This window comes from Pelophylax lessonae (assembly GCF_965119305.1).
Source record: "Pelophylax lessonae genome assembly, chromosome: 9".
NCBI classification, from domain to species: domain Eukaryota; kingdom Metazoa; phylum Chordata; class Amphibia; order Anura; family Ranidae; genus Pelophylax; species Pelophylax lessonae.
The window spans coordinates 245,975,820-245,994,168 of NC_138776.1; the positions used below are offsets into that span (position 1 = coordinate 245,975,820).

The following is an 18,349-nucleotide window of genomic DNA, read 5'->3' on the forward strand; positions in this document are numbered from 1 at the left end:
AACCCTGTTACGCCCAGTGACCCCTATCCCCCATGGCACACGTGGTGACCCTGATTCCCTTTCACACCAGGGAACCTCCATGTCACACCCAGGGACCCTGATTCCCTGTTCTGGGGACACTCACTGGGCGGTATGAAGAGAGTGGCCCGCACTCTGCCCTCCTTCACCGTGATCCTGCTGATTCCTTCTTCTAGGATGCTCCTCTTCTGGACCACAGTGCTCACCACAGCTCCAACCGGCTCCTGGTAAAGGGAGAAGCAGCAGTCCGAGAGCTCCGCACGTCCCTAATCCCAAACCTCCTCAGACCATTCCGGTGCCTCGTCGTTTCTGCTCCAGTAAAGGTGCCGCCCTCCAGTGCCAAGCTTGGGGTCAGGTTCAGCTCTCCTCCGCTCCCTGCTTAATACTGACTCAGGGAAATGAACGGCTGCCCACCAGCTCAGTGCAGAGTATCACTTCCTGCCCAGGGTTTACACCATTCAGCTCCAGCCAAAGAGGATCATCGTGCAGGCAGCACTCCTGTGGGCTCCCTTCCTGCCTCTTGGCCCCCCCCCAACAGTGGTGGAAAGTCAGGGCCTGGTAGTTCAGCCACTGCCCCAGACACCTGGTATCTTCCTGTGTCCATTCTTCCTCCCCCAATGCCGCCCCCTCCCCTCAGCTCACAAGGATCATTCATGATGGACAGAGAGTGCCAACTCATGGCTGCGCCCTAGGTTGCAATGCGCCCTAGGTGGCTGCCTAGTTTGCCTAGTGTAAGCACCGGCCCTGTATATGCCGCACTCACACATTCTTACAATAAAACATCCTCCACAATCTCCCGCCTTACATTGTTACTTTATCTCAAATCACACGTTGGGAAGATCTCGGGGGCCGATTCCTATATATCGGGGAAAGTGTATATCGGCCCTCGGTATATCAGCTTTGCCAATAATCGGTTGATCGCTACTTAAAAAATGTTGTTCTTAAAATACAAAGAGCAAATAAAATACTTGTGATATTATACAACCCAAATATTCATAGCCACATGACCTCAACATGTTTTGCGCATTTGCTCTTCTTCAGGAACAAGAGGTAAGTATTCTGGGTAAGATAGAGAACAAGCAGTAATTACAAATGTGATGTGAGTCACTTTGGTTGGGGGCCCATGGAACTCAGCTTACTTTCAAGTTGAGAATTCTCTCTCTCAGTTCCCTAGGCCCCTCTTATGTGTAAGTCACCCTGTGTCTATTAGGGACACAGGGTGACCAAGGAAATGATGGACAGCTACTTAATGGACACTGAGAATATGGTTTGGATAACTTCAAATGGGACAGTAATATTTATCAACAATATACCCGAAGGGATATATGAAGACTCTGGGACTCTAGGCCTAGGATCTATGTTAAAGGCCTAGCTTCCCATTGCCAATAGGAGACTGCTCTGCACAATCAGACTCATAGCAGATGCTAATATCATCAGCTCAACCACCTGTCTTCCACACATTGTTGATTGTGCTGATTTGCTCACCTATTGTCTACTGTGGGGGTGTGTTTATACTTATAATAATGTGTATTTGTCCCTTCTTAACAGCCAGCTTACACTGCACCCTGATTGGGCAAAGCTTTGTACAATCAGGGTGCAGAATGCACTGTGCAAGGCTCAGTGTATTGCAGGCAGGGGCGTGCCAAGGGGATGGCAAGACCGATGCCCGCCAGGGGTGCAGGCTGAGAGGAGGGAGGGCGCAAAAAAAATTAGCAGTGTTTTATGCGCCATCCGCTCTGCTTGTGCCCCAGGCAGCTTGCAGCCCCAATACCGAAGCTCTGTGTTCACTCCAGGCGGCAGCAGTGCCAGGCTTTCCGGAGTTCCGTCCCTGCCCACACGTGTGGCTGGTCATGGGTATGGTGATTGCACTGGGGATGTCAGAGGAGCCTGTACCGACGCTCAGCACAACAAGACTCCTTCAACCTCCTCTCCACTCCCAGGCATGTTTAGGAGATATTTACAGTACCTATAGGTAACCCTTATCATAGGCTTACCTATAGGTAAAACTTGCAGAGGAGGGTTTACTTCCTCTTTAAGGTACAATCTAAATTTTGATGAAAACTCAGAATTAACTACTTATCAGATGAAATGATGAGGCTGCACTGCTGACATCGGTGTTCAATCAATGTAAGCAAGATGTGTGCTAGTCTAGCATTGGGGTGCACCACGCCCAGGCGCCGCGTGAGGGGGGCGCACATTATCCTCTCCCGCAGGTCGCGGGAATCTCTCACTGCAGCCTCGGAGCCGCTACATTCTTTATAGTCCCGGCTCACAGACGGAGTGATATCAAATGCACTGCGCCTGTGAGAGGAGGAGCCATACAGAGGAAGCAACGGATTTGCTCTCTACTGCAGCCGCCTGCTTTCTCTGTACGGCTCCTCCTCTCACAGGCGGTGTGCATTTGAAATCACTCCGCCTGTGAGCTGGGACTATGGAGGAAATAGAGGTGCCGTAATCACAGTGACAGCCGCAACCCCGCCGGGATATCACACAAGAGCCCAGCACCACAGAGCCAGCACCACAGAGCCCAGCATCACCGGCACCACAGAGCCCGGAACCACAGAGTCAAGCACCTCAGAGCCAAGCACCACCGTCACCACAGAGCCAGCACCAAAGAGCCCAGCACAACTAGCACCACAGAGTCCAGCACCTCCAGCACCACAGAGCCCAGCACCACAGAGCACAGCACCACCGGCACCACAGCCCAGCACCACCGGCACCACAGTCAGAGCCCAGCACCACAGAGCCCAGCACCACTGGAATCACAGTCAGAGCCCAGCACCACAGAGCCCAGCACCACAGTCGGAGCCCAGCACCACGGAGCCCAGCACCACGGAGCCTGGCACCACAGAGCCCAGCACCACAGAGCCAGAACCACCGTCACCACAGGGCCCAGAACCTCGGAGCCCAGCACCACAGAGCCCAGCACGAGCCCAGCACCACAGAGCCCAGCACCACTGGCACCACAGAGCCCAGCATACCACAAATCCCAGCATACCACAGAGACTGGCACCACAGCCCAGCATACCACAGAGACTGGCACCACAGCCCAGCATACCACAGAGACTGGCACACCACAGAGGAGCCAGGAATCAGGACAAGCAGCCAATAATCAGGACCAGCAGCCAGCCCCAAGGCCCCAGCAGCCAGACCCCAGGACCAGCAGCCAAGAATCAGGACCAGAAGCCAGACCCTAGGACCAGCAGCAAAGCCCCAGGAGGACCAGCAGCCCGGCCCCAGCAGCCAGACCCCAGGACCAGCAGCCAGAACCCAGGACCAGCAGCCGGAATACAGGACCAGCAGCCCAGCCCCAAAAACCAGGACCAGCAGCCGGGAATAAGGACCAGCAGCCAGGAATCAGGAGGACCAGCAGCCAGACCCCAGGACCAGAAGGCCTGCCCCAGCAGCCAGACCTTAGGACAAGCAGCAAAGCCCCAGATGCCAGGACTCAGTCCCAGAAGCCAGGCCCCAGGACCAGCAGCCAGCCCCAGTACCCATTATTTAAGGTAAGTGAAGTCTTCTAGTCTTGGGCCTGGGCATCAAAGTGCTATTAATTAATATAATATTGTTGATTTTTCTATTGTTCAGTGACACTCTAATGTAGTCTCACATGGGGGCTGGAGGGGACTCTTTCTATCTCCAATAGGCACAGAGAGGGCCTCTGTAAGATAACCCCCCTCCCTCCAGGTCCCATTAGACTCCATTGTAGTCTCTAATGGGGCCTGGTGGGGGGTCTTTCTAACATAGACTTTAAAATGCACACAGAGATGACCTCTGTTCGAGGGACCCCCCTCCAGATCCCATTATACGACCCCATTGTAGTCTCTAATGGGGCCTGGTGGGGGCTATTTCTAAAAGACTCTAACAGAGGCCCACTCTGTGTTCCTTGGAGAGACCCCCTCCATGTCGTATTTTGAAAAGGGGAGGAGTTAGTAAGATAACAACATCCATGTGGGGGCGCTTTAAATATTTCTGCACCCAGGCATCAGTTACCCTAGGATCGGCCCTGTCTAGCATAATATGGGCACTGCAGTGTGATATGGTCTGGACTCAATTTTGGTGTGATTTGAGTACTGCTGGTGTGAATATGGCATGCTGATGTGATGTGGGCACTAGAGATGGACGAACATCGCCCGGGGCGGTTCGCGAACGTCAGCCGCAAATTTTCTCAAAAGTCCGCGAACTGCAAGTTCCTGGCGGGCCCCATTGACTTTAATGGGAGGCGAACTTTAAAAACCTTTAGGTCATATTTGCAGCCACAAAAGACGTACGAGCTGTGCACAAATAGTCCCAGCACATGGACAATATACTGTATATTTTTTTTCATAAATCAGCCAGAACTGACAGCAGCTGTAAATATATGTCAAATACATATAGGGTCAATTCACACATCTGTAAAATGGGTCCGCATCCATTCCACAATTTGGCGGAACCTTCACAGACCCATTCATTTTCAATTCCAGTCTGGAAGTAAGTCAGAAGTCCAGTCAGAAGTAAGTGTCGGCCATTCCTGGCCCCAAAAGTTAGCCCACATGCGTTTACCTGACAGCTAAGAACGTTGTATTCTGTGGCTGAAGGTACTTTAGGCATTCACAGGATACAGAAGTAAGTGTCGGCCAGTATAGGCCCCAAAAATTAGCCCACATGGGTTTACCTGACAGCTAAGAATGCTGTATTCTGTGGGTGAAGGTACATTAGGCATTCACAGGATACAGAAGTAAGTGTAGGCCGGTATTAGCCCCAAAAATTAGCCCACAGGTTTATCTGATAGCTAAGAACGTAGTATTCTAAAACTTCAGGTCCCGACACCCATGTAAGAGGCAGCGTGGGACTGCTTAAAAAACCCTTCAAATAGTCTCTTACAGCCTACCGACCCGGCGTTCTACCTCCTTTCGGCCCGGGGACAAGGCGGGATGGATCGCTTTTTACATCACGGCGGGTCCTCCGCCGCTCCGCAAATCAAGGCCGCGGCTTCTTCTCAGGCCTCCACGGAAGCGGACATGGGGGACGCCTCCCTCCCGCCCGCACCTGCTCCTTCAGGTCAGTCTCATTCACCGCTACCGGACACACAAATAGCCTCTCTGGCACAGGCTGTGGCATCCCTTCTTTCGCCCACAATCACCGAAGCGGTGGACAAAGCCATAGCACAAGGGATGGCCCAGTTAAGGAAGGATATAGGGGAGCATTCTCACAGGATTACTGAGCTGGAAGATAGAGTATCAGACATGGAGGATTTGTTACAAGGCTCCTTTGCCATGGATCACCAAGCCAGGCAGACACAGAAATACCTCCTAGACAAGTTAGATGACCTGGAGAATCGGTCCAGGAGGAATAACCTCCGGATCATTGGACTTCCTGAATCCCATGGTGCAGACACTCTTATGGATATCGCCATGACTCGTCTGCCTCAGGCTCTGGGGATCACACCACCCTGTGTAGTGGAAAGAGCCCATCGTCTGGGAGCACCATCTAATGAAAGACGTACCCCACGCCCTGTCATAGTGAGATACCTAAACTATGTGGACAGACAGAACATTCTCAAATTGTTTGAGAATTACAACTTGATAGCAAGTTCAGCCGATATGCCAGGCCCTTTATCAAAAGGCCATAAAATTTACTTTGGCGTATCCTGCTACACTGCGCCTATCGGATCTGTCAGGGGAGCAAAAATAATTTACGCACTCAGAGGAAGCCACACACTTTATTCAACGGCATTTTAATATTCCACTGGATCCTCCGTCCACCCCATCGCCTCAACGCCCCCAGGACGCCAGGGAGCAGAGGAGCCCCAGGAAAGATCCAGAAAAAAAGCAGCGCACCAATGGTCCTTCTTCTTCCCGCTCCAGGTTCCGCTGATTGATGTTGAGACTCTTCATAATTTGCCTAGCAGATCTTGCTGAGTTCCAGGAGCTGGCACCTCATCTACTAATTCTCTTTCACTACCGCTGATTATGACTTAGGTGTCTATGCTCACAACCCTACCGTGCATGCGATGCCTCCCTCAGGTTATATGGCTGGTTGTTGTCTACGTGCCATGTTACATGTTGTTATGGGGTTTTACTCTCTGGTACCAATCTTTATAATGTGTGCCTTTATCTATATGTATAGGCCTTTATGATTTTTCCCATAGTGATACGGCCTTGCCGTCTCCGGAATTTTGATGTCTCTGCTGAGCCTCCGGGCTACCGATGGCCAGATGTGGACGAATCGGCTATCACCGGATCTCTACTGCTCACCTTAGACTCCAATCTTCTAACACCGGTAACGCTGTCCGTCCGATTGCTTTCTTCATGAAGAAAAAAGTGAAGTTTGCACTCTTTATGGTTATAGTACTACCCCTAATTTCCCAGGCCCCCGCTGGGCCTTTACCCTTTAAATGTATTGGATTCATGTCACTCGCTGCTGTATTCGTTACACCACGTACACAGAGGTTCTGTTACTTCCCACTGTGCGCCACACTATATTACCATGTGCCTTTCTTTATTGGATCTCGATTAGTGGCTCGATCAGTTGACTATGATCCCCCAAGAAGATAATTTCATGGAATGTAAAAGGTCTTAGGTCTCCAAACAAGAGAATGGCGGCACCTGAAACGCCTGGGGGCGACCAGACATGATGATTCTTTGCTACAAAGACAGACTGAGCTCCGCTGTCTGCCCGCCCTCCTTATATACAGCCTGAGCGGACCAGATGGGAAACTTCCTGGGAAAGAGGCGGAGTCACACCATTCATTACAGAATAAAGATCATTTCATTCATTTATAAGGCTCCTAATTATTATATTATATTCAGATACATTAATGCAACAGCAATACATTTCCAGAAGATTCATTTATTTCTTCTTTCTCATATATTTTCTATTTATTCCTGGAGATTACACGGAGAACAGGAAACTTTACACTTTATACCAGAAACAAAGTAACCAGTTTCCATTGTTCATATTTATAAATCATTATTGTGAAAAGGAAACAAAGACACATCTTCAGACATTTCACAGGCTGAGCGGACCTGATGGGGGACACGCTGAGAAGGGGGCGGGGTTCAGTCATTTATTACACTGCAAAGAATTTCATTTATTTAAAAGCTTTTAAATATTTTCCTGAATGGAAAAGGATGTAATTCATCAGAAGCGCCATCGTTTCTTTAATGATTTATTGTACATATTTTCTGACATGTCATGATTATATACAGTATATCAACATACAGCCTGAGCGGACCAGATGGAAACCTTCCTGGGAAAGAGGCGGAGTCACACCATTCATTACAAAATAAAGATCATTTTATTCATTTATAAGGCTCCTAATTATTATATTATATTCAGATACATTAATGCAACAGCAATACATTTCCAGAAGATCAAATTATTTCTTCTTTCTCATATATTTCTTCTTCTTTCTCATATATTTCTTCTTCTTTCTCATATATTTTCTATTTATTCCTGGAGATTGCACAGAGAACAGGAAACTTTACACTTTATACCAGAAACAAAGTAACCAGTTTCCATTGTTCACAATTTCATATAATTTAAATGTATAAAACATTATTGTGAAAAGGACACAAAGTCACATCTTCAGACATTTCACAGGCTGAGCGGACCTGATGGGAGACATCCTGAGAAGGGGGCGGGGTTCAGTCATTTATTACACTGCAGAGAATTTCATTTATTTACAAGCTTTTATTTTCCTGAATGGAAACGGATGTAATTCATCAGAAGCGCGATCGTTTCTTTATTGATTCATTGTACATATTTTTTGACATGTCATGATTATATACAGTATATCAATATGCAGCCTGAGCGGACCAGATGGAAACCTTCCTGGGAGAGAGGCGGAGTCACACCATTCATTACAGAATAAAGATCATTTCATTCATTTATAAGGCTCCCAAATATTATATTATATTCAGATACATTAATGCAACAACAATACATTTCCAGAAGATTAATTTATTTCTTCTTTCTCATATATTTCTTCTTATTTCTCATGTATTTTCTATTTATTCCTGGAGATTACACGGAGAACAGGAAACTTTACACTTTATACCAGAAACAAAGTAATCAGTTTCAATTGTTCATATTCATTTCATATTTATAGAGCATTATTGTGAAAAGGAAACAAAGACACATCTTCAGACATTTCACAGGCTGTGCGGACCTGATGGGAGACATGCTGAGAAGGGGGCGGGGTTCAGTCATTTATTACACTGCAGAGAATTTCATTTATTTACAAGCTTTTAAATATTTTCCTTAATGGAAACGTATGTAATTCATCAGAAGAGCAATATTGTCTTTATTGATTCATTGTACATATTTTCTGACATGTCTTGATTATATATTATATATATATATATATATATATATATATATATATATATATATATATATATATATAATATATCTATTGTTTGCTTTTTTCTTAATATACTCGGAAACATTAACAGGTTGATGATTTCTAGTTACAAAGAGGGGGGCGATCAGACAGGAAACATTTGTTTAATTGTACATATGTATCTGGCATCATTGCTACATATTTCTACTATTCCTTTGTTGTTATTCTAGTTTTAATATGGGGGAAATCTGTAACTGTTACATCTCTGACAGAGGGAACATTAATTATCGGTCATATACAGATGTGATGATGAAAGGTGTAATACTTCCTATCCCATCCTATAGAAAGGTAGAGATCTATGAGAGAAGTCATCTCACTATCATGTTCTGTATGTAGCAGTGGGGGAGGGGGAGGACTTGGAATAAAAGAGAAGATATGGAAATGTTTTACATTATTCAATCATCTTCACATTCCATTTCTATTCATCTTCTTGATAATAAAGCATTGATGATATTTCTGGGATAAATGTCTCATCTGATGATCTCAGTGTCGGATTTGGCGGTATAATAGGGCTGATTATTTGAAACGTTCTCGACATTTTAGGCGGGCAAATTTGAAAGCAGCAATTTGAAATCTGAGCCAATCAGAGCTGTGGGCGTTTCCTTAATCAGCCAGTAATGTCTGCTGAGGCGTCCAAAAGGAAATCTATTCTGAGATCTTTCTCCGTTTCCCCCCCTGAAAATACTTGTTCTGTAGACTTTTCATTGATCTCTATAGGAAACATTCTCTAGCAGGGCGGATTCTGGATTCTGATGGGTAAAATCAAACCCTAAAACAATTAATATTTTAAGGAAGTTTTTTTATTCTTAAACTACCACTAAAGGGGCCGGTGATTGTTTGCCGGAAGACGAATATATACAATTGATAAATCTTCACATAGCCCATAAATGAAATCAGTTTTGCACCACATAGAGATGAGTAGAGCTCTGCTGTGATTGGTGTAAGAGGCACGGAATGAGGTTCTTTGTGTGTAGATGTGGGTGGCTCTTAGAAGAGCCTTTGTGTTTGGTGAGGAGGGGGGGATGGGGATTACTTGGCCTTGGCAGCCTTGTGGCTCTCGGTCTTCTTGGGCAGCAGCACGGCCTGTATGTTGGGCAGGACTCCTCCCTGGGCGATGGTGACGCCCCCGAGCAGCTTGTTGAGCTCCTCGTCGTTGCGGACGGCGAGCTGGAGGTGTCGGGGGATGATGCGGGTCTTCTTGTTGTCGCGGGCGGCGTTGCCGGCCAGCTCGAGGATTTCAGCGGTGAGATACTCGAGGACGGCGGCGAGATAGACGGGAGCTCCGGCCCCGACCCGCTCGGCATAGTTGCCCTTCCTGAGCAGACGGTGAACACGACCGACTGGGAACTGCAGCCCAGCCCGGGATGATCGGGTCTTGGCCTTAGCCCGAACCTTTCCTCCTTGTTTACCGCGGCCAGACATTGTGAGATGAGAGAGTCGTCAGACGAAGATACCAAATTCCTCCCCCTTCCTTCTATTTATACAGTCACTGCTCTGACGTCACACCCTGTGATTGGTTACATTTGAAGCCACCCAATAGCGTTCTGACTTGTTTCTACACCAATCGGTAAACGAGGAAAGAAATCATTCCACCCCTCCCCATCACATGACTGAATCCTCCAATAGAAGAGTGAGGAGGGAGGAGCAGTGATCAAAGCAGCAGATGAGGGCGGAGCCAGCACACATTCCCTGCACACAGCGGAGAGAACACATTAACCCTTATCATGCCTGAACCAGCCAAGTCCGCCCCGGCGCCCAAGAAGGGTTCCAAGAAAGCCGTGACCAAGAGCCAGAAGAAGGACGGCAAGAAGCGGAGGAAGAGCAGGAAGGAGAGTTATGCCATCTACGTCTACAAGGTGCTCAAGCAGGTCCACCCCGACACCGGCATCTCCTCCAAGGCCATGAGCATCATGAACTCCTTCGTCAATGACATCTTCGAGCGCATCGCCGGCGAAGCTTCCCGCCTGGCTCATTACAACAAGCGCTCCACCATCACCTCCCGGGAGATACAGACCGCCGTCCGCCTCCTCCTGCCCGGAGAGCTGGCCAAGCACGCCGTCTCCGAGGGCACCAAGGCCGTCACCAAGTACACCAGCGCCAAGTAATACCCCTCCCCCACCCACCCATCATCCCAACACACAAAGGCTTCCCATCCCCCACCCATCATCCCAACACACAAAGGCTCTTCTAAGAGCCGCCCACACATCACAGCAGAGCTCCAATCACTATAACCATCAGAAAAAAATATCTTTAACTCCCAAGTGAAAATATGTGAATCGATAATCCCAAATACTTTTATTAGTGCATTTTACTGCCATAAAAAAACTTCTGTAATTCTAATCCGATATTAGTAGCGCAATCTCATAAATGTAGATGTCCTCCTCTATTCTCTCCCTACATCCTAAAATCCCCCAAATAATTCGGATCAGTTATTTTATTTCACAAAACACAAATCTCTTCTCAGAGCCCCCAAATCTCTCTACAAAGATCCGGACATCCCTGATTATTGGGTGATTATCAACGGTTACACGAGCAGTAAATGGTGTTCATTGGTTTAATTCAAACCGCAGATTGTTTATTCCCACTTCTAATAGAGGAGAGTTGTACTGGGAGAACATTTCTACCTATAAATAGCCGGGAATTCATTATTGGAGATCTGATTGTAAGTAAAGATTTCACCTTGGTGGGGGAGCCCAATGGGCGATGATGAGAGGTGTCAGTGCTTCCAGCCATTGCCACTTCTATCCTATTATAAAGATTTATAGAACAATGTCTTCTTACAGAGACTCCTCCTCATTCTCCTCCATACTTTACTTTTACAGATCAGAAATTATTCATTATATACCAAACATCCCCACCTGAAACATCAACACCGATCAGTCAGAGCCTCCATCAGAATTTTTATTATAAAAGAAAAATATGAAATGTGATGGACTAAACATTCAAATTTCTCCCATAGATTTCTGCTCTTCCAGGAAACAATCACCGGATCCTTTAGCTGTAGTTTAGGAATAAAAACATTTGTTAAATTATTATTGTTGTTTTAGGATTTGATTTTACCCATCAGAATACAGAATCCGCCCTGCTGGAGAATGTTTCCTATAGAGATCAATGAAAAGTCTACTGAACAAGTATTTTCTGGGGGGAAAACGGAGAAAGATCTCAGAACACTTTTTTTTTGGGCGCCTCAGCAATAAGACATTACTGGCTGATGAAGGAAACGCCCACAGCTCTGATTGGCTCAGATTTCAAATTGCTACTTTCAAATTTGCCGCCTGAATTGTGAAGAACGTTACAAATAATCAGCCCTATTGTACCGCCAAATCCGACACTGAGATCATCAGATGAGATATTTATCCGAGAAATATCATCAATGCTTTATTATCAAGAAGATGAATAGAAATGGAATGTGAAGATGATTGAATAATGTAAAACATTTCCATATCTTCTCTTTTATTCCAAGTCCTCCCCCTCCCCCACTGCTACATAGAGAACATGATAGTGAGATGACTTCTCTCATAGATCTCTACCTTTCTATAGGATGGGATAGGAAGTATTACACCTTTCATCATCACATCTGTATATGACCGATAATTAATGTTCCCTCTGTCAGAGATATAACAGTTACAGATTTCCCCCATATTAAAACTAGAATAACAAAAATTAAAGGAATAGTAGAAATATGTAGCAATGATGCCAGATACATATGTACAATGAAACAAATGTTTCCTGTCTGATCGGCCCCCTCTTTGTAACTAGAAATCAGAAAACTGTTAACAATGTTTGTGAGTATATTAAGAAAAATAAAACAATATATATAAATATAATTAAGACATTTCAGAAAATATGTACAATGAATTAATAAAGAAACGATGGCGCTTCTGATGAATTTCATCCTTTTCCATTCAGGAACATTTTTAAAAGCTTCTAAATAAATGAAATTCTCTGCAGTGTAATAAATGACTGAGCCCCGCCCCCTTCTCAGCCTGTCTCCCATCAGGTCCGCAGAGCCTTACACCCAGGAAGATGTTCGAAAACATGTGTGACTTTGTTTCTTATTCAGAATAATGTTTTATAAATATTAGCACGTCTCCCATCAGGTCCGCTCAGCAGAACGCTATTGAAAGGCATTTAGATGTACGAAATGCCTTTGAGTAGTATATTGTCCAATTTATAGGAATTTTAACTGGAGGTATCGGATCTATGTAACCAAGTGTGTTTTAGTAAGCAAAGATCTGATCCTGAAGTAAACATTGGACGTTCTGGAAGAAAGGCCATATGTGGCTTGGAGGTTTGCAAAAGTCATTAAGTTTGGTGAAGGTAAGAGATGTCATATAGTGTGGATTCCTGCTTCTATGGTGAGCTGTAGCTGTAGATCTGGAAATATAAGTGCATTGATTTTGATTGGCAATCAGGGCAGGATAGTATGAGGTAATCCCTTCAACATCTGAGGGATCGCTGTCCAAACTCTCTGGGAGGCTGTTATTGTATCCAAGGGGAAATGTTTAGGTGTAGGGGCTACAAGTAAGGCATCAAGGTATGATTTTAGATATTTGGTCAGTTTTGATTTTAGATATTTGGTCAGTCATAATATATTTCACATTATACAAAAAAAATTGGTCTAACTTTACTGTTTTCTTATTTAAAAAAAAAAAAAAAAAGAAAAAGAAAAAACGTGTTTGTAAGATTGTTGCGCTAAAACGGTGTGCCATAAAGTTTTGCAACAATCTTCATTTTATACTCTAGTCTATGGTCTCTGCTAAAAAAAAAAAAAAAAAAAAAAAAAAAAGATGTTTGGGAGTTCTAAGTAATTTTCTACCAAATAATACGGATTTTAACTTGTAAGAAAAAAATGTCAGAAATAGTAATTAATACTAATTCCCTAAAGATTAAAATAAAAAAAAAAATACAAAAATGGTTTCCAGGATTGGAGATGATGTGTAAATCCACCTATAAATGTGTAGATATTAGTAAAGGTGCTGAACATGTCCAATGACTTAGGAACAATTTCCTACTTCTATAAAGGACTGTGTGCTGTCCGAGGTGATATTGTGATCAGATTTGTATGTAGCTGATACTTTGTACATATTTTGTGTCATTTACCTATCAGGCAGCTTATGGCTTTATCTATGGACATCGATCTGCTGTTGATGATGGAAATAGATACAAATAGACAAAGATTTGGCTGGGCTGATTGAATAGATACAATGTTTCATTTTTCTTGTTTCTCTTCCCCATTGTGTTGTGGGATAAAAGCTCAGCGATCTTCCCAACGTGTGATTTGAGATAAAGTAACAATGTAAGGGGGGAGATTATGGAGGAAGTTTTATTATAAGAATGTGTGAGTGCGGCATAAGTGTTTATTCAGCTCTGCCACCTTGTGGTGATTCCTGGTAGAACAGTTGGGTGTGTGCAGTACAAGGCGATGAATAGGGAATGTATAGAGACAGACAGTGGAGATGATCTCCGCAATAAATCTACAATCAGGATTAGAATAGAAAGAAGGTTCGATCCATTCACCTCCCAGTCTGATCGATCTACAGTACTTCTCATCTAAAGATCATTATTATTAGTTTCCCACCCAAGAGCCGGACATAACTGGGTTTAATTTATTTTCTTTATTAAGTAATATATGTTTTAATGTGATAAATTGTATGAATAAAGTGCACTCTACAGGCAAACACTTTGTCTTCTTATCACACTCAGACTTGTCATACAGGTGAGTAGTAATGAGGGGAAATGTGATCACAGAACTTCATTCTTCTTTCTATGCTGATCGTCTACTCACCGCTAAACTCCTCCAACCAAATCCATCCCCTCCTACATAGACGTCCAATGTCACATCACATTATAATTCATAGTTCAGGAAATTATTTCCTCTCTTGGCTATTAATAGACCACGTCTATGATGGATCAGAGTTGCTACTTTTAAATCTCCCGCCATAATTCTATTGGCCAATAGGAAGATTCAGCCGCATTATCCCGCTAAACCCGACATTGTAGAAGTTCTATTCATAGATCTGCTCATCTTACTCCAAATCTCATCACTTGTGTGGCCTTTCAGGTTCCAAATATTTCCTCCAAACCGGTAAAATCCTCGAAGATTCCTGCCACAAATCCGCCAAATAATACGAATCAATTATTTTCTAATCCCAAATCCCTCCATCCTTTAATTCTGCTGAATATCTTCTGGAGATCAGAGATCATTGAATATTAAATACCAAACAAACATCCCCCATCTGAAAAGGAACACAGATCTCAGATCCCCCTTCACACTCCTTGGAAGAAAAATACATTTTATTATCGGAAGAAAACGCCCAGAACTGTGATTGGTGCAATTTTCACATTCTATAATTCAAATTTCCCGCCGGAATTCTATGGAACGTTCCAATGATCTCAGATAGAATAATCCGACAGTAAAATCTGATATCTCTTCCTCCGGGAACATCGATCATCCGTCCTCTGAATTGTCGGGCAGTTTATCCAACCAAGAATAATAAATAGGTTAGAAATATAAATGTCACATTTCTTCCAGTCTTTTCTTTTACTTCACAATCCAGAATCCGCCCTGCTAGAGAATGTTTCCTATAGAGATCAATGGAAAGTCTACTGAACAAGTATTTTCTGGGGGGGGGGGGGGGAACGGAGAAAGATCTCAGAATAGATTTCTACGAAATCCTCATAAGAAAGAAATTACTGGCTGAAGAAGGAAACGCCCACAGCTCTGATTGGCTCAAATTTCATATCGCTCCTTTTTAAATTTGCCGCCTGAATTGAGAAGAACGTTACAGAGAAATAATCAGCCCGATATTATACTCGAATAGAAACTATTGCGCTTCTGATGAATTACAACCATTTCCTCAGTAAAATATTTATAAGCTTCTAAATAAAAAAAATTCTCTGCAGTGTAATAAATGACTAAACCCCGCCCCTTTCTCAGCATGTCTCCCATCAGGTCCGCTCAGCCTTACAACCAGGAAGGTTAAAAGTAATAAATTGATCTTCTAGAAACGTATTGCTGTTGCAATAATGTATCTAAATGTAACACATATTTCATGTCTGATCGGCCCCCTCTTTGTAACTAGAAATCAGCAATCTGTAAACAATGAAGATCTGTAAATGAAGAAAGAAAAAAAAATGATATATATAATCGTGACAATGGTAGAAACAAATGTACAATATTTGTAACATATGTAACAAGTCAATGTAGAAACAAATGTACAACTTGTCAATAAAGACAATATTGCGCTTCTGATAAATATTACATCCTTGTTCATTCAGGAAAAATATTTAAAAGCTTCTAAATAAATGAAATTCTCTGCAGTGTAATAAATGACTGAGCCCCGCCCCCTCCTCAGCATGTCTCCCATCAGGTCCGCTCAGCCCTACACACAGTAAGATGTGATGTCGGAAAAACATGTGTGACTTTGTTTCTTTTTCAAAATAAAGTTTTATCAATATGAACAATTAAAACTGGCGATTGAGTTTCTGTTATAAAGTGTTAAAGTTTCCTGTTCTCCATGTAATCTCCAGCTATAAATAGAAGGAAATGAGAAGAAATAAATTGATCTTCTGGAAATGTATTGCTGTTGCATTAATCTATCTAAATATAATATTTAGGAGCCTTATAAATGATTAAAATTATCTTTATTTTATTCGTTATAAATAATGAATTCCCGGCTATTTCTAGGTAGAAATGTTCTCCCAGTACAACTCTCCTCTATTAGAAGTGTGAATAAACAATCTGCGGTTTGAGGGAATTAAAGCAATGAAGACAATTTACTGCTCGGGTAACCGGTCATAGACACCCAATCAGGGATGTCCGGATCTTTGTAGAGATGTGGGGGCTCTGAGAAGAGATTTGTTTTGTCAAATAATATAATTAATCCGAATTACTTCTAGAACTACATCTAGATTTATATTACACGAATCTGATTAGAATTACAGAAAGCTTTTTGTTATGGCAGTAATAAACGTATTTGGGATCATAGATTCACATTTTCTCACTAGAAATAAAAATACAAAGTTTGCTGATGGTTACACTGAGTAGAGCTCTGCTGTGATGTGTGGGCGGCTCTTAGAAGAGCCTTTGTGTGTTGTTGGGATGATGGGTGGGGGATGGGAAGCCTTTGTGTGTTGTTGGGATGATGGGTGGGTGGGGGATGGGGAGATTACTTGGCGCTGGTGTACTTGGTGACGGCCTTGGTGCCCTCGGAGACGGCGTGCTTGGCCAGCTCTCCGGGCAGGAGGAGGCGGACGGCGGTCTGTATCTCCCGGGAGGTGATGGTGGAGCGCTTGTTGTAATGAGCCAGGCGGGAAGCTTCGCCGGCGATGCGCTCGAAGATGTCATTGACGAAGGAGTTCATGATGCTCATGGCCTTGGAGGAGATGCCGGTGTCGGGGTGGACCTGCTTGAGCACCTTGTAGACGTAGATGGCATAACTCTCCTTCCTGCTCTTCCTCCGCTTCTTGCCGTCCTTCTTCTGGCTCTTGGTCACGGCTTTCTTGGAGCCCTTCTTGGGCGCCGGGGCGGACTTGGCTGGTTCAGGCATGATAAGGGTTAATGTGTTCTCTCCGCTGTGTGCAGGGAATGTGTGCTGGCTCCGCCCTCATCTGCTGCTTTTATCACTGCTCCTCCCTCCTCACTCTTCTATTGGAGGATTCAGTCATGTGATGGGGAGGGGTGGAATGATTTCCTTCCTCATATACTGATTGGTGTAGAAACAAGTCAGAACGCTATTGGGTGGCTTCAAATGTAACCAATCACAGAGTGTGACGTCAGAGCAGTGACTGTATAAATAGAAGGAAGGGGCAGGAATTTGGTATCTTCGTCTGACGACTCTCTCATCTCACAATGTCTGGCCGCGGTAAACAAGGAGGAAAGGTTCGGGCTAAGGCCAAGACCCGATCATCCCGGGCTGGGCTGCAGTTCCCAGTCGGTCGTGTTCACCGTCTGCTCAGGAAGGGCAACTATGCCGAGCGGGTCGGGGCCGGAGCTCCCGTCTATCTCGCCGCCGTCCTCGAGTATCTCACCGCTGAAATCCTCGAGCTGGCCGGCAACGCCGCCCGCGACAACAAGAAGACCCGCATCATCCCCCGACACCTCCAGCTCGCCGTCCGCAACGACGAGGAGCTCAACAAGCTGCTCGGGGGCGTCACCATCGCCCAGGGAGGAGTCCTGCCCAACATACAGGCCGTGCTGCTGCCCAAGAAGACCGAGAGCCACAAGGCTGCCAAGGCCAAGTAATTCCCATCCCCCCCTCCTCACCAAACACAAAGGCTCTTCTAAGAGCCACCCACATCTACACACAAAGAGCCTCATACCTCATTCCGTGCCTCTTACACCAATCACAGCAGAGCTCTACTCTCATTTCTATGGGGTGCAAAACTGATTTTATTTATTTTGGGTTAGGTGAAGATTTATCAAATATGATAAACCCAAATATATTTCAGTGCGATTTTCTGTTCTATATAAATTCTTCTATAAATGTATTCTGAGTGGTGCAGATGATAAATCTATAGACTCCGCCTGTATCTTCTCTCTCATCCTTATACTGCAGCACAAAATCTTTTCTCAGTCTCCCCCCATCTCTATAGAGAGCCCCGAGATCCCGGATTGTGTCTACGGCGAGCAGACAATTATTTATTGGTTTAAATGTCCCAAACCGCAGATTGTTTATTCACACTTCTAATACAGGGAAATTATACTGAGAACATTTCCTACCTAGAAATATGCGGACATTCATTGGGAGATCTGATTGGATATCTAAAGATTTCACCTTGGTGGGGAGCCAATGGGCGATGATGAGAGGTGTCAGTGCTTCCAGCCATTGCCACTTCTATCCTATTATAAAGATTTATAGAACAATGTCTTCTTACAGAGACTCCTCCTCATTCTCCTCCATACTTTACTTTTACAGATCAGAAATTATTCATTATATACCA

The 18,349-nt window shown here is 44.4% G+C and overlaps 4 protein-coding genes across 4 annotated transcripts; 2 read left to right on the forward strand and 2 right to left on the reverse strand.

The window, feature by feature from the left end:
- Window positions 1-9,433: 9,433 nt before the first annotated feature.
- LOC309562921 (histone H2A type 1-like) lies at window positions 9,434-9,826 on the reverse strand (the record flags this gene model as incomplete). Its single annotated transcript, XM_082267252.1, has 1 exon — window positions 9,434-9,826. The coding sequence occupies one exon, from the start codon at window positions 9,824-9,826 to the stop codon at window positions 9,434-9,436; it is 393 nt and encodes a 130-aa protein (XP_082123378.1).
- Window positions 9,827-10,119: 293 nt separating this feature from the next.
- LOC309562926 (histone H2B 1.1) lies at window positions 10,120-10,509 on the forward strand (the record flags this gene model as incomplete). The annotated part of the gene is made up of 1 exon (XM_082267256.1): window positions 10,120-10,509. Exon 1 carries the CDS (start codon window positions 10,129-10,131, stop codon window positions 10,507-10,509), a length of 381 nt encoding a protein of 126 aa, XP_082123382.1. The 5' UTR covers window positions 10,120-10,128.
- Window positions 10,510-16,556: 6,047 nt separating this feature from the next.
- On the reverse strand, window positions 16,557-16,971 carry LOC309562925 (histone H2B 1.1). Its single transcript, XM_082267255.1, has one exon. It carries the CDS (start codon window positions 16,954-16,956, stop codon window positions 16,576-16,578), a length of 381 nt encoding a protein of 126 aa, XP_082123381.1. The 5' UTR covers window positions 16,957-16,971; the 3' UTR covers window positions 16,557-16,575.
- A 128-nt stretch (window positions 16,972-17,099) lies between these two features.
- LOC309562920 (histone H2A type 1-like) lies at window positions 17,100-17,651 on the forward strand (the record flags this gene model as incomplete). Its single annotated transcript, XM_082267251.1, has 1 exon — window positions 17,100-17,651. The coding sequence occupies exon 1, from the start codon at window positions 17,259-17,261 to the stop codon at window positions 17,649-17,651; it is 393 nt and encodes a 130-aa protein (XP_082123377.1). The 5' UTR covers window positions 17,100-17,258.
- Between the last annotated feature and the right edge of the window lie 698 nt (window positions 17,652-18,349).